At 48.2% G+C, this 17,019-nt stretch overlaps 1 protein-coding gene across 3 annotated transcripts in view; it reads right to left on the bottom strand.

Moving 5' to 3' along the window:
• The window catches only part of PLXNA1 (plexin A1), an 812,782-nt gene that overhangs the window by 175,083 nt on the left and 620,680 nt on the right, over positions 1 to 17,019 (bottom strand). For all 3 annotated transcript variants that reach the window (XM_069643382.1, XM_069643384.1, XM_069643383.1), the window contains exons 11-12: positions 8,458 to 8,554; positions 3,143 to 3,333 (exon numbers count right to left, since the gene is read on the bottom strand). In XM_069643382.1, the coding sequence (XP_069499483.1) occupies positions 3,143 to 3,333; positions 8,458 to 8,554 (288 nt within the window). The remainder of the gene's footprint in view (positions 1 to 3,142; positions 3,334 to 8,457; positions 8,555 to 17,019) is intronic.

Genomic DNA, 17,019 nt, shown 5'->3' with positions numbered 1-17,019 from the left:
GCAATATTAGGTTACCACAGGTTGACTGAGACTTTGAGCCACATATGGAAGTACTGTGGTTTAGGCGGACCTGGAGCACTCGCTCCTGGGATGCAAGCTGTAGAGCCACCCACACTGAGTGAGGACTGCAGTTTGCAGGGGGGGGGCCGTAGGCTCCATGCTGGCCACTGCCCCCCACAGTAGTTCCGCTCTCAGCCCGATGCCCTGCGCCCCCAGCCATGGAGCCCCGGGGACGGGTGATGGCGCTGAGCCTGGCACTGGGCCTCGTTTCGCTGGCAGCGGCGCTGCTCGTCACCGACACACACTGCCATCTTTAGCAACCACACCCCAGTCCCCCACCCTCAATTTTGCTGAGATATCTCGCAGGCACCGACTCTGGCTTTGTTGATTTGAATATTCTGCTTGGGGCTTGATGCGGAACCCATTCTTGAGCCGCCACATAGCCCTTCAATGCAGTTTTTCAGCATGTGTGTTCTGCAAGTAAGCACGTTTAATGTGGGTTCGCGCACTGGTACATCTACTTACTTGGTTGGCAGTGTAGTGGGCACGGCACCTCGGTCCAGGGGTCCCCCTCACCTGTCCTGACTCCTGCGTCGTGGTCGTCGCACTGCAGCATTCATACCATTGAGTTGACGATCAGATCGGTCAAGGGGGCACTTGGTGGCGTGCTAATGCACATTGCACAAGTGCCAGCGCTGCCACCATGCCCATTCACCCATCGTGATCCTGACCCGGCCCCAAGTCCCAACCTTCACTGTGCCACCTGGTCTGCTGCTGCAGCCACACTTACTGCAGACAGTAACCAACAGGACCGGTGCCATCACCAGGCAAGGCAGTAGTGTGGGGGTGTTAAAAAAAGCATTTTGCAGCTGTAACATTTCCAACATATAGGCAAGCGCCTAACCTTGCCTAGTGATAGCACTGGCCCTGCCAGGGCCTCTAATAGCAGTCCCTGACAAATGAGGTGTATGCTTGTTTCTTGGAAGGTAAGATGTTATTAAGCATAAGGGGAGTACTTTTTTTACTGACTTCTTCATTTTTTGAATAAGGGGAGTTTCAAATGAATGTTGAAAACCAGGAAAGTGGGAGTTTTAAAAACATGGAGACAACCATGGCTACAACATTTAGACGCACGTGAGTGCTTCCATCAGTCCCAAACATCACTTGGGTGCAGGGTGAGCCTGGGTAACTGCTTTTTAACATTGTACACTACTTTACCAGAATTTCTGGTAAACTACAATGTTAAAAGCAGTTAACACTCCCCCCCCCCCCAAGCCTGAAACCACAATTGATTTAATAATACTTCAGCCAGGATTGCATTATACTTCAGCAGAACATCTGATGTGTCCACTGAAAGGATTAAGATTACGCTACATCCCTAACTCTATCTGGTTACCCAGAGGTAACATCTTAGCAAATGTCACTTGTGGCTGGCCAATCTACAGCAGCACTATTGTAAGTTTGAATTGTTGATGTTTTACTGAAATATGGCGCCACACGTCTTGCTTGGTAGTTTTTAATCGGGAACCGTCTTTACTTCTTGTTTCCCTTGGTGGTGGTACTCCACCTTGCAGCTGTACCTTCTGTTTAGCAAGCATTTCATTCTCCCATCCTAGTTGTGTTGCTCTGCCTTTTGAGGGAGGCCTACTACAACCTGGACGATTACAGAGCGGTGGAGTAGGGGCAGTGATGTCTTACTGGAATGCAACTCGATGGCTTAAATCTCCTTACTTGACTTTAGTATATGCAGTGCATGCTAGCCAATGTTTCCACTGTTCTGCGCTGCGCGCGCCCCCGCGCGTCGTTGCACCAGATGGGTGACTACATGCAAATTTGCGGTCATATAACTGCCAGTGATGTCACTTCCTGTATTTGGGCCCCCCTCACCCCCCCGGGAAATTCATAAGTCTGCTCCCCCTGTTTTTTGCACTACAACAACCTTGTGCAAATCCTTCTGCAATATTGCACTTGAACCCGTGGAAAGGAGGCCAGATGTTCACTCGTGGAATGGTTTATCGTCAACATTATGCACTACCACAGGCACGATGTCCTCTACTTCCAGGCGCGACACAATGTGCAGCAAGGCGGGGGTAATGCCAGGTCCTTTCATTCTCAGAGGAAAATGCGCGCGCACAGAAAACACGGACACACCTCAGCGCTGTAAGAATGCTACGTTGGTGCTGGGTGCAGCATGAAGGATAACCCATGTAAATCACACAAGTGCACAAGAAGCATGGTCAAGGAGAACGCCACCCCCTGCTGCCAGAGAACTCCCAAATAGAAACTTAGACACTTGGGCAACAAACTCCACCAGCAGACGAGGGGTCTCCCTGTTCATAATGAAATGCCTGCATGTGCAGTTTGTCATGCATGAGCCTGTGAACCCCTCCCACTTCATCACACAAGATTGAGGCTTGGGCTGCAATGGCATTGGGTACAGCAAGGGCATTGGGTACAGCACCACTTAGGTGCTGTACCCAATGCCATTGCAACGAGGCACGAGGAGCCTTAAAAGCAGCACCAATTGGTGGTCTTGCATAAGTGTATGCTTGTCCAAAACCAACCCACCCACCCACTGCATGCATCACGATGATCCTAGGTACACGTTTCGTATATGGTATGCACACATGTAAACATTGCAGCATGCAAAATGTTGAACAATGACGCGGGCAAGGATGCATTTCTGGAGTCTTCACCAAGACCACTGGTTTCAACTCGGGTGTCTAGTTTAATGACACTGAACAATGTAGACGGGGGCAGGGGGGGTTAAATAAAATGTATTTCATTTGTTTTTTATAACGTGCCTAATACCATACCCGAGTTTGGTTTCCAAGCGCGGATCCGGGATTTGAACCTTGGTTGCTCTGCGTGGTCTTGCTTCCAAAACCAGCGCCTTGCCCCGTGCTATCCTCTGTTGGAGAGGTTGGGTTGTGCAGTATTAATTCCCTGCACCCAACCCAGTGGCTGAAACCCTTAGGAATTCCAAATAACCTTGCGCTTTCTTGCATTGTACCCTTCTAGTTTGGCAGGTCTCTTTCCGCTTTGCACACGCTGGCAATCCTGCTCTGAGTCTGTGCGTCTCGCTGTGAAACAAAACCCCGCCAACACAAAGTCCCTCCCCTGCAGCCCCCCACCTACTCACCTTTATAATCTTGGGGTCCGTGCAGCGGCTGTTGCCATAGCTTGCATGCATCCAGCTGTTGTCGTTGGATGGACAATGCTGGCGCAGGGTGCACCTCCTCTCCGTCACACACCAGCCGCACTCAAAGTGGGGGTCCGCCTTCAGGCAAAGGCCGCAGCTGCTGCGCATGGCCGCGCACTTGTAAAGGTGAGCTAGCAAGGAAGAAATATACAGAGGTTCAGCATGATCGGTCTGATTGCAGTATCTGCCCCTCTGCCACAAGGGCACATGTTTGCTGCAGAGGTGGCAACACAAATTAGGAAAGTGACCATGTGTTTGGGCTTCGTGTTCAGAGCACAGGAGGCAGGCATTGCAAAATAAAACCCTAAGCAAGCAGGCTGTGTCAAAGGAATCACTGGATGCAAATGTGCATAGTATGGTCATTGCACATAAGCAAAAGGGCAGCAGAAGAATGTTAGCTTTTTTGTCATGAGTCATATCGATGACCGTACAATCACGTTGCACAGTTCTTGGATGCTAAACCTTCCTCTGCTCCCTTTCACAGTTGCATGCCAGGTGTGAACCCTTCAAGACCTTTGGCTCAATGACCTCCAGGAAGAGACCACCACATGCACAGTATCAGCTTGGACAGCAGGGCTTTGTGTGGGCTGGGGCTAGACGGGGCCGAGACCCAGCAGGCTCAGAAATATGGTTCTGAGACAGGGTGCTGCCGGAGCTCACCAAGGTCCCCGGTCAGCCTCGGCTGTAAGATGACAAGGCCTTTTTTCTAAAGCCTGAAGATCTTCCTCATACGCTTCAGAAAAAAAAGCCTTTTCTCCCTAAAGTTGGTTCCGGCACCAGAGGTGCATCCCTTTAACCGTTGACACCATTATAGAAGAAAAGGTGAGGCCGCTGGAAGTTAAGGCCTTTTTTTTCGAAAGCCTGAAGCTCCAGCTCTCAGGAGCTTCAGGCTTTAGGAAAAAAGGCCCAGACTTCCAGCAGCCTCACCTTTTAAGCCTTATTGGCACTGCTGCCCCTCGTCAAAGGCCTGGCGAGGAGAAGTGCCACCATTAAGGCTGAAAACATGCATCTCCAAGTAATAAAATCAGAGATCAGCAGCGTCTTCCCCAGCGGGGAGGGTGTGCATATTTCTACAAAGAGCAGCCTGGCAGGGGTGCTTGTACCCCAAGAAGGTGGGGCTTGTCAACAGGGGCGTGCCCACCGAGTCAGCAGGCAATCCCTGTGTTAGGGAGAATTAACCAACTTGTGTAGAACAGACCTATACCAATAGGTGGGTTATCTAATACCAAGAGAGCAAGACTGGTGTAGTCTCCCACAGGGTTACTGCATACAATCTTGCCTAACACCCTGCCATTACGCCATGCCTCTATGATGAGCCCGGCTTTTTTCCCCATGCCACTTAAGGCACTGCTGGTCACACAGGTGGGCATCATCCACCCTGGCTTCAAGTGATGGGGTATGCTCGCCAAATAATTTACAAATGCAAAGCACTTTGACAAGAAGCTCTGCACATGAGCAAGTAGGGTGGTTGAGCAGACCCGTGGGGTCACCTCACATTAGTACAATAGCAGCAGTTGGAGATGCATTAACCAGGCATAGTGGAGAGACATTGGGTCAGGAATGTACAGAGATCATGATTGATTGTTTATTTGTATAGCGCCCATGCACAATGTGCTTCAAAGCCCTTCAAGGAGGGAGGGAGCATGGGAAAATACAGTACCTTTCTTACAGGTCCTTGAAACAAATCAGAATGTGAAAAATTACTATCAAATCATAACAGATCGTACAAGTGCATGGAACAATAAAGGAGAGGGAAGGAAAAAAAATGAGAAACAATACAAGCAGTAACATTACTATGCCTGACGGCAAGTGTTGCAGTGCAAGAGTGACAAGAGGGGGCGGAGGGGAGGTAGGGGGAAGGGGAGAAGGGAAGAGGAGAGGAACAAAACATTAGACTATCTTAAGAGGGTCAACGACTTACCAAGAGAGTGCTGGGGAGGGAGTGGCAGGAGAACACAAGGAGGGAGTGGGGAGGACAGACAAGCTTTTATCAGAAGTCAAGGGACTGTGATAAGAGTAAGTGCTAAGATGAAAGAAAGATGAGGGGTGAAAGAGGGGAAGGGCGAGAGGCTGAAGGAGGCAGGCAGCTACAATCAGTACGCCAGACGGCAAGTGGGGTAGTGCCTAGTTTACACAGGACAAGGGAGGGGGAGAGACTGCAAAAGCCAGGCAACTACAAATTACTATGCCTGACGGCAATTGGGGTAGTGCCAGAGATTTACAGAAGGGAGGGCAATGATGGGAGGGCAATGATGAGACTGATAGTGTGGAGTACTTGCATGCAATACAGGCATTTTCATATGCAGCACTAACATGACAACTTTAAGTGTAGAGATTGCAAGATTGACAGCCGAGGGCACCCACATTTTACAACATTAATGTGGGCATTACATAAACTATGTATAGGAGAAGAGGGGAAAACTGCAGCAGAAACCTCGGGCACTTCCTCTAGTGAGGAGGTGCCTTTTTAGGCCTGTTTTGAAGCTAAGTAAAGAGGGTGTTTACCCAACGTAGGGTGGGAGGGGGATTTCCGGTGTTGGGAGTAGAGTCACAGGGAATAGAGGCCACTCATAGTGCAAGCCTCAAGCTAAGTGGGGTTGGGGGAGAGTTTAGCGAGAGAGGAGATAGCCAGGCTGGCAAGGGAGAGGGGGTAGGGTGGCCAGGCCATGGATAGATTTCAATACTACAAGGAAAAATTTAAAGTGGGAGCAAACGCCCATGGACAGGCACCCCCTGTAGCTCGGGGGAGGGATTGCAGAGGGGGCTGAGGTTCATGGGTGCGGGTAGCAATGTTAAGTACTTTGCCAAGTGCAGTAAAGGAGTAAAGGGGGGGGGGGTCGCAGGAGGAAGCTGAAGAGGCAGTCTGGCCTGCTGAGGACAAGGGAGAAACCGAGAGCTGTGGTGGAGTGAAAACCGAGAGGGGGCGAGTTTCCGGAGGTGGGGGGTTACGCCAGGTACCCGAACGGGAAGAAGTTGTGAACTACATTCGTTTTGAATCCCTGTTAAAGAAACCCCGGGCTTGGGCGCCATGGGCCCATGGGTGATGGGGTGAGTCAAGGGGACAGAACGAGGAAAAGGCAGAGGGGGGAAAAGAGGATGGCGAGGACTAGAAGCCAGGAGATGCATTACCCCCGTTCCTGGGAAGAGCATAGTATGTTCTTAGTGTTTAGTGGGGAAGAGCAGTGGGTATTGTTGTCATTGTGTTTTCGTGGCGACCAACGGAAGGTGTGGGGGATGGGGGGCAAGGGCACCAGCAGGCATATATATATGGGCTCTTAAAGAGCTTGCCACCTGGCTCGCTACACCGTGGGCACTTGTTATGTGGAGCAACGATTGCAAGAGTGGTGGAATAGCGCACAAGGGGACTGTGGGTGGGTGTGCCAAAATAACTGTTCTGCTAGAAAGAAAGAAAAGCTGCAGCCTCCTGGTAGCACCCACTACACCGCTGGGTGGCAAACATCCCTAAAGATGGCGAACCAACCACAACTCTTTACAAAGCTACACACGTGGCTTCAACGATAGAGCAGCACCGTGACCTAAAGCAATGGAATAAAAAAGTTGGAATACCAATGATCCAAACACACTCCACCGCCCCCCGCACTACCCTCCACCCCCAAAGCAAACCTACCCACACCTCTGGCTCTCGGCCAACAAGGCTCCTTTTATTACAAGGCTAGTGCATACGTTCCCTCTGCGCACACTGGTCCAGGAGATTTAGTGCCCTCCCATGTGGGCGACAATAGGGCAGAACTCACTACACTAATTGGATGGGTGAAGGGGGTATCAAACAGAAAACTACTGGCCCAGCAAGGCCTTTACATGGACAGGCATTGTACTATAAGAAGCCTGTTTTAGAAGGGTCAAAATAACGCTTGCAGTTATTTTGTGAAAATGAAAAGTCCTTTGCCAAAATCCACTGCAGAAAGTTTATATGGGTGAGTGGAGACATCACTGGGGGCTACTTTACATGGTCCAGATACAGAAGTGAAGACATTTAATCTGTCAGGATTGAAAAAGGGAGATGTATAAGGGGAGTGGGGACAGCACAAGCAAGACATTCAATGGTTTATAGTCATTCCATCGAATTCTTACCATCAAACCATTCCATCGAAAATGCATCAAAAATAATTGCAACAAAGGCATTTAAAAAACAAAACAAATGTTCATGGGTTGAGGGGGTCCCTCCAACCTCCCTTTTTTACCCTTTAAACCCCATTAAAATTCAACTAAACCCTTAATCTTCAAAAAACATGCATTCAATGTTTTTTTCCGATGCAATTTTTTAGATGGAACGGCATTCGAGGCAATGACCAGACCCATTCAAATGCATCTTTAGTAATTAGTCTTACAGCTATACAGCGGGATTCTGTGCAATGCTGGTGGTGGTTGGTGGATGAGATGACCGCATCCTAATACTCAAAGATGCGGAGAGGGTCACCTGGACAGTCACAGCAGGAATGCCCTGAATCTTTGAGTAGGAAGTGCCAATGTAGGAGGGAATGCTCACGGTAAGAGGTTCACATGAGTGTACAGTACAGGACAGCATTTGCAAGAGGACAGAGGTGAACATTGTATGAGCGTGCAATACATGAGTGAACACGCTTTCCTATGGTGCCATCACATCCATTTGTACAAGAGAGGCGAGTATGTGAGGCACTTTTCTAAGCACTGCGAATGGGATATGATATATGAAAAGTCATTTATAACGCGCCTGTACACAAGTGGTTGCAGGCACAACAAGACAAAGGAGGGAAGACAAAACAAATGATCTTACTACGCCTTCTGTCATTCAGATCGTGCAAGTGCGACACGTAAAGTGCAGCAGGAGTGAGAAGGGAAGTGCCAAGGGGAAGGATGGCGATCAGAAATCTGGGCAGCATTGCTCTGAGTAAGTGCAGCCAACACAGCTCTGGGTAAGTGCCAAGAGGCAGTGGGCTGTAGGGTTCCAGATACAGCCTCGAAGTGTACGGTAGGCCAGGAGGCAGTGCAGGGGGTACTGGTCAAGGTGGGGGCTGGTACCGGTGAGACTCTGAGGGTAGCCAAGCAACCAGTCAGCGCAGCAGACAGGTAGGTAGGCCAGCAGGTGATGCTGCGCACGTGCAGTGGGGACCCACGCACTAACAGAGGTGAACCACATTTCACTTGCATGTGCAGTGCAGTGCACTGGCAGAAAAACTAGATGTGTGTGCGCGCTGTGAGTTAGGATTCCAAGTAGCAAGTAGTGAGGTGGCACCAACGATCAGCAATTGACATACCTTGGATGTTCTGAGGGTTGTCAATGACGAAATTCCCATTCCACACCACCGACAGGTTTACGGGGAGGTCACTGATGTCATCGCCATCATAGGAATACTGCAAAGACAAAACAAACCGCCATGCTTAATGAACTGCACCAAAAACAGAGCTTTACACCACTTTAATAAAAAGCATTGTGCAGACACCTGAAACACTATGTGGGCTACATTGCGTCCTCATTGGTCAGATTTACAGGAATAAAGTCAGGTGCCAATTTTTCACAAAGCAAGTAACACCTGGTGAAGTGCAGTTTCAGGGACAATCCAGAAATTAGTGCAAAAGACAAACGTGAGATTATATTAAATAGTTATTATGCCACCATCATCAAACCGACATGGTTAATTGCTGATCTGGGAAAACAAAAGACAACTTAAGGCACTCCAGGTGTTTTGGACTACAACTCCCATCAGCTCTAGACAGCAAACTCAAAGTTAGGGATCATGAAAGTTGTAGTCCCAGACATCTGAAGCGTTGCAGCGACCACTGTGCTAGAACTCCAATGCCTGGAAGCAGGCAACCTAGGTTGGAAGAATCACAAAAAAAAAAAAAAAAAAAAAAAAAAAATCACTGGAAAAGGTAAAGCTGGGTGTTGCCAAAAAATTGCCCAATGCCCCGTGATGTCCCGCACACCAGAGGTGAGGACATGTAAAAAAAGAAAATACAATCAGCTTTCCAGCACTTCCATCAAGTGCCATCTTCAAAGATGTTAAGTGCCTCTGCTCAGTGACATCTTGAAATAATGGCTGGTGTGTACTGGCAAAGGGCAATGTCAACATGGCGAGCCTATGGAGAGGGTTAGGTTTGTCCAGGACGCAGCATCTAATGTAGCAAGCCCCTTCTGCCTCACAAACTTTTCGACCTCTATTGTACAATGTAGGTAGAAATTCGAGTTACAACTTGGATCTTTTCATTGGTGGCCAAGGGTTTCACGTGGAATTAACATTTGCTAGTGGGAATTGGCTGTGTTATATCAGCTGGGCGTTGGTCATCCAATGGCCCCAACCCGCAAGTTAAGTCCACACCAGGTATGCCTCATGCCAAACAACAGCACTACCCACAATGTCACCGTGCCTAACCAGGGATCGTGCTTCTTTGAGAGAAAAAAAACTTCTTTAGACTCCATATTTCATAAATTGAAAAAATACCTGACTGTTAAACACTGAAAATGAGACCCATTGTCGTCAAAGAAAGTGAAAATCGAGGAGTGGGTAGCCTCGATGACTGCGCTTAAACCTACAAACTGAAGCGTTGGTCAACACTCCGCCTGGCATTATCAATACTCCTGCGGCAGCACCGCTACCTGACCGGAGGCTTAATCAATACGGAGACAGCAGAGACAGTCGGAACCTTCCTTGACAGCTAATGACCTCCTTCGGAGAGAGCGCCGCACCGCTCGCCTGAGAAAATGACAGGCATGTCAGGAGAGATTAAATGAATGATTCATTACGCTCTCCAGTTGGTTAGGGAGCCGCAGCGTCAATGGCTGGAGCGGAGGCAGCTAGGAAAGCAGTTAGCGTTGGCCCTTAATGGACTCAAAGGCATGATGCGTAGAGCAGAGAACGCGGCAATGGTGCTCAGCCGCCCTCGCCTCCTCTCAAAGGTTGCAGAGTTGCGTGGTAGCTTTCCTTCAAAAAGCATTGTGTCGAGAAGATAGGCCGCTGCTGCGGTTATGCTGCAGCCTAAGCAGAAAATCAAATTCACATTGTAGCAGACCGCGAAGGACTGAGCCTGAAAGGCGGGTGGGATCGGATGATGACCGGGTGAATGGAAGAAGGCGGCCAACATTGGGCTACAGAAGTATTTCGAAGGACAAGCCTCAAACCTTTGAATGTTGCGATGAGGACATTTGCCCCAGTGTAAGAAACGCTACTCTAGTTGCAACGTCTCACCACAGCGCATGAGATTAGAGAGTTCGAGAAGTCTGGTAAACGCTATGCTGGAAAATGGACAATGTAGAGGGGAGTGTGCAGTCTCAATGCAGATCCAAGGATAGAGCCTCCAAAACAGATGTTTATAGGGTTTTGGCAGTACAGGGTAGTTTGCTTTCATTTTTAAATTCATTAATCCAAGTCACCCTCTTCATCGTCACAAACTGCCTGGGGTGATAAGAGAACCAGAAAACTGCACTGTGGCACTAAATTTAGGACTTCCAGAATCCAAATCGCAAATACTCACTAACAATAGACCTTCTCACAGCATTAGTGAACAGTCAGTCAGTAACAGGTAGAGAAGCGGAAAGGACAGTATGAACTTAGGCGATGAAGAGCTGGACTTGGAAAATCGAGATTTGCAACTCTACTACGTTATCCTCACCCAACACAACTTATTCTTTGGCCAAAAAGGGGTGTGACTGACACCACTAATTTGCAGAAGCACCAATTTAAAAGTCCACAGGGACTGCAAGAGAGATTCAAAGAAATACCTCTTTGGTGAAGACCTTAAGGGTACAAAACAGTCAGATAACAGGAAAAAACAGCAAGTTATGGATGAAGTGCCAAGATATTTAAGACCAAGTCAAGGGTCGATGGCTCCCATGCTTTACATTGTAGGTAGACATGCTGGTATCCAGTATAAGGAACTGTCCACACAAATGTTATGCAATGCCTCGCTTTGTTAACCTATGGCTTTACGTTCATCCACCTCCAACTGAGGGTCAGACGCTTCGCCAAGCAGAGAGTTAGGTGCAGAACCATCTCCTCGGCTGGCACCTCCCTCTGGAACAGCCTCCCTGCCTCTCTCAAGCTTGAGCAGAACCACCCCCGTTTCCGGAAGCAACTAAAGACCTTCCTTTTTGATTCTGCTTTCTATCTTCCTCTCCCCTTCTGATGCACCCGACTGCTCCGCGCACTGGTCACCTGGTCACCCTCAGAACTCAGGCCCAGCCTCCTGCATGTCCAGTTGCCCTTGCACTGCCTCCGGGCTCGCCAGAACTTATGGGTGTGTATCTGCAACCCTACAGTCCCGTCTCTATGCACTTATGAGCCGCCCTCTGGCTGCACTTGTGAATTAACTGTACTTCCCCTTACCGTCCGCCCCTTAATCTTCCTTGCACGATCTGAATGACGCAAGGCCTAGTAAGATCGTTATTTTGTCCTCCCTGGTTTCCACATTCCTTGTCTTGTCGCGCCAACACTTGTGTACAGGCGTATTATAAAGGCCACATCAGATCACAGGTATCCGTCTCACTGGTGATCCTATAGTATATACACAGCAGACTTATTAATTATCAGTTTCCACAAAGAAGAGATTCCAATGAAACAGGACAACCAACTAAACTTGGATCCTAATCACAGAAATAAAAATATATCCCATCAGCCTCAACCTGTAGGAGTGGGTGAATAACAAGGGATATATCTACTTCAACCCAACTAATCACAGTAAATAAACAGAACGTAATTGACCATTTGAGCACTCGTAGAAATCTAAACCATAAACAAGTATTGTTTTGACATAAGGCGAATATATAAAGACAAAAGCGCATGTTTTGGCAATTTTGGGGGAAAGGGGCATTCAGCCATCTTTGTCCAGACACTCAAAGTTAAACCACCAATTCTTTTACATCTTATTCGCAGAAGCCGGGTCTACCACGGCAACTCAGACCGTTATGGCAACAAACTCATGGGCAGGACAAGCTAAAAAGAAAAGTCCCTGCTACCGGAGGCACAGGCCTGGGAAATTGAAAGCTTCCATGGCTAAAGATTTGGTGAGCCCAATAAGATGCATGATGGGAGGAGAACTGAACTATGGAAGTTCTCATAACATAGACCACTTGAGAAAGAATAAACAAATAAGTGTGGCAATACAAACCACACTTTTTAGCACTTGCGCTACTCAAAGCAAAAAGAGCGCTCAGCTTCTATTCGGAAAAATAGATTGATGTGCAGTAGAACTCAGCCCTTCCCATAAAATAACTACCATCGATTGATGCAAAACATCGGCCACTTTGAAGAGATTGTTGTCACGCCAAAAAATGGCCACAAATCCTCAAAATGTTCCTACGACAGTGAGACAATCACGTGACACACTTGAGAAGCAAGGTCTTTATTGTAGAGGAGAAATTCGTAGAGCTCCCATTTGTCCTAGCTGATGGCGTTGCGGGGTCTGAAGTGCTTTGATGCAAACCAATCATGGTCTCGGCTACATGTGAGCACCGCCAACAAAGACGGACTCAACTGGTGGGAGGGGGAATTCAGTGTTGGTAGCATCAGAGGATCCGTGCATTGCACCCTACCATAGCCAGCAGCATCGTCCAGAGATGTCCAGCTGCACCCGATGGACCACGGGCACATCACTGCAGTCCAGTGCAGGAGGATCTGAAGAGAGTTCCATTGGAAATTTCACAACCACCAAGTGGACAGAAGGTAACATTGCCATTGAGAGGACTATCCGGACTCCATGACACCTCAAACAATTCTCTTCCGAAGGTGAACAAACGGACCTAACGAAACCCAGACCAACAAACCGATCACGCAGGGTCACCGATCCACATCAAGGTGAACAGTTTGCTTTCAGGTGCAGACTCTCAAAGGCTATCATGACTACCTCGTGCGCCTAATGAGGTGCCTGGACAGTGAGGGCGTGTTCAAAATGGGGTGTGCCCTCCAAGGATTGCCCCATAACACTCAAAGGCTGGGAAGGTAGCAAGGAGCTGGTCACGCAGTTTCTCTACACTGCGCAAAGTAGATAACACACAATGAGAAGGCCAAGGCAGATGTCCTACAATAAAGTCAGTCTCTTCTGCAGAGCTGCCATATTTATATCAAGATACAGAAACAGGCTCTGTGTGATGGAGTATTTGAAAGGAGAAATCGCACACGTGTATTTAGAAGAGGAGCAGCAGAAAGCTACTCAACCCTGGGCAGTGCCATCTGCAGAGCTATACCTGCTCCCCAACTCGGTTCCATGGTTTCTTGATGAAAAAAAAATGACGAAAACATTTTTTACGGACCTAAAATACCGATTTCTTTTACATTTGGGAGTGACCCCCAACCCCCCGTTTCCCTAGGTTTATAACCCCCACCTCAAACCCCCGCCCCCCCCACGTTTTAATCCCTTACCACGAACCCCATATATACATTTAATAAAGAATTCGGTATTTTAGGTTCGTTCAAAAAGTTATTCGTTATTTGCAATACGTTAACATCACTGGATACCTGCCTCCTCTGGCGCGCTCGCACCTTGAAAGTCTCCCTCTGCCCACATTAACAAGCACGGGCAAAGTCAACAGGTTTGGCTTTTCTGTAGGCATGGGATAGGCGTTTGACTGGCACTGCCACAGTAGTACTGGCCTGGCAACAGCTGGAAATGGTTACAGTACCTGTACATGTGATAACAGTGCATGGCAAATTGCCTACAGACAAGGGCAACCTGCTGGCTTTTGCCAATGCTTGGTTTGAAGAAGATGCAAGGACACATACATACTGCTTCAAAATCATGTGGCTGAAAGCACACTTGATTAAGACATTTTTACTATACCAGAAGCGCATTTACAGCTCCAAGCAAACCATTTACTTTAATAAGATGGCTTGGAAAAAACACTAGCAGACCCTTCACAGAACGCTTGATGTTACTGCTTGATAGAGCTACATCAAAGATTCCCGGGGAATGTGTTTTGGGTGGGAATGGCCATAGGGACTAAAATGGCCAGGGGCCTTCAATGACTGGGAAAATAGCCAGAGAACAGGCTTCTGACCACAGGGCATAGGAAAGATCACCTATAGCTCTAACGCCAAAGCTGCAGCAAGGTTCTGTTGCTCAGGATATACACTCTGGAGTCGTCCTGACATTTTTGAGCTTCCAGCATCAAAACAGAAGCCCTGCAGTGGGCATAGTAAAGCCCTTGCAAAAGGGCGTGCAGAGTGAGGTTCAGTGCCGCCGGATCCAGATAAGTAGTTTTCTACGTTGCATCAATTTTCTAAGTATATTTGAAAGAAAATGGGATAGAAAATACAGCAATGGTTGAGTTATGGGCCATTTGAGCAAAAGCAACCGAAGCCATAAGCTGGGTAAAGCACAACACTCCACTATGAATCTTTGTTTTTTTTAAAACAGACCTAAATGGAGCAGGAGCCATGGGAATGTACAACCAAGTGCGACTGGGAAGGATTTAAGTGCTTGTGTAGCGCTTAGTTATTTGTTTCAAAGCACTTTTCCCCATAAGGTACTGTAGCATTCTTAAAAGCGTTCTTGTACACTTTAAGAGCTCAAGCACTAGGTCTTCGACAGTGCACTGGTCCACTCATTGTCAAACCACACTGAGATCCATTTTAAGAGACATTGGTTGATGGCACCTGAAACACTGCAACATGGTGGCGTGGCAATGGACGCTCGTACCCAGACCCTCATTCGGCATACAAGGGTAAACAAAAAAAAAATAAAGAAAAGGAGACAAACCGAGGCAAGATTTAGCCGTGACGAGCGGTCTGCGGCGTCCTAAGTGAAATTGGCATTTTCAATTTGTTCTCCGACATGTCTCATTTGGGACCCTGGCATCCTATCAACACATCCCAGCCTGCATCTGTCCTGAGCCGGTATTCACATCTCCCAGCCCGGCGCATCACTTACAAGTCACTCGAGAAGAGAAGCGGGCACGCAACGCTTTAAATCCCCGGCATGCGCCAGAGTGAGTGGTGTGATGAATCCAGCGCGGTCATCACTTCCTCTCCGAGGAACTCTCTTCCCATATGGCCAGGAAAAGGGAGCCGCTACCTGATCCTGGCCCTGGGGGTGGCTGCCTGAGCGAGGACCATTTGGGGGAGAAGGAACAGCCTTCATGGGAGGAAAGGAGACTCACTGGCAGGAACATGGAATCCTCTTCCCACTCAGGGTATAAAACCAACCCTCCAATTCTCAAACCTGGATGGCATAATGTGATATAGATCCAGTCCATCAATTTTCTACAGACAGCAGTGCTCTGTCTTATACTTTTTGCTAAACAACAGACGAGGAGGAGCACGAGAGCAATGTAGAGCACTGAAGCTGCAGAAGTAGAGACTCACTCTAGTGGTTGGATGGAGACGATCGGTGCCGCAACATTTAAAGCCCCGGCACCACGAGGAATATGGAGAAACACTACACCCGAGACGGGTCGGGAAGTAAGGAAGAAGCCATCTGTAGCAGGGAGCAGGAGAGCTTCAACCGGCACAGTCACGAGAAGCCCAGAGGTCAAAAGTACGCCACATGGAGGCCTGCAGCAGGAGACCCTGTGGGGAGGAGGCCAAGGCATAGCAGCTATGAGTGGACGAGACGCAAACAGAAGGAGCAGGTGCCCTGCTGGTGAAACCGAAGAGTGCAGAGAACGCTGAAGCCATCGCACAAAAGAACAGTGACCCCAGAGAGGGAAAATGGGACGCCAGGGTGCTTCGCAGCGTATACTCCATGCCGAAGAGAGTGTGATATTCACAGGGCGAAACGGAGCAAGATCGCTGGGATGCTGAGTGCATTACGTAGTGAAACAAATGAAAGGGGGCAGGGGGATTGAAGACCCAGTGACTGAATGAGTCGGATTGTTAAACGTAGAGAAAGCCCTGGCAGGAGAGTATACTAGGCAACCTGTTGCAAGTCTGGGACCTGCACCCAATCATAAATTGAACACTCTGAAAGTCCTGTCAAGAAAGTATAATAATTTAGCATTTATATAGCGCTACGAACCCTCAGGCATCTGAGTGCAGTTTATTATTACCCACGGTGTGTGGTGCTCATTTAACAACCTCGCAAGGATGAAAGGCTGATTTTGGCCCTGCCGGGATTCAAACCTGCGTCAGCAGGCTCTGGACAGATGTGAAAGCGAGCGCTCTACTCGCTGTGCTATCGGACCGGCTGCATACCAGGCAATGTAATTGCAAGTCTGAGGCTCGCACACAATTGCGAATAAACTGATAGTCAAGTAGAGGAAAGACATTCTCTTAGGTGTGTGAATACCAGTAGAAGGGAACCATACGCCCAGGACGCGAAAGTTGAGCAAATTGTGAAAGCCAAGGAGAGGAAGAGAATCCCTTGACTGTGTGAAGTCTAATGGAAGGGAACCATACCCCCTGGGTTGGAAAATTGCATATTGTGGAAAAGCCAAGTAAAAAAAAAAGTTCTAGCAGGTGAATACACCAGGTAAATTGATTGCAAGTCTGGAACCCACAGCCAAATATATAAGGAAATTCTCAGTAAAATAAAGCAGTTTAGCTTTAAACTATAAACTGCCTCGTTGCTTGTATAGCGTATGGCTGTCAATTTGGGTCATACTGCCCCAACCAATGACTCTTCCTCCTTAGCTCCACCAATGGGACTCCATCCCCCATCGTCACATTTTTACTGCACTTTTTTGTGTTGGAAGTCTGTTTTGCTCCGTTTTCTTCAAATATTTTTAATAGTTTTTTCATCCTATTTTCTTCAAATCCATAACCGTCTTGGCAGTGAGAATCCGTTGGGGATGTCCTCATGCATCAATCTGGTTCCTCATAGCAGAGTGCAAATGAGACCACTTCAAGAGATCCTGGGCGCCAGGTGGAAGATGACCTCAGGCTCATGGA

This window comes from Ambystoma mexicanum, chromosome 2p (assembly GCF_040938575.1).
Source record: "Ambystoma mexicanum isolate Mex_15411 chromosome 2p, UKY_AmexF1_1, whole genome shotgun sequence".
Lineage (NCBI taxonomy): Eukaryota > Metazoa > Chordata > Amphibia > Caudata > Ambystomatidae > Ambystoma > Ambystoma mexicanum.
Note: the sequence above shows the minus strand (reverse complement) of the source record. Positions and strands in the feature narration are given on the sequence as shown.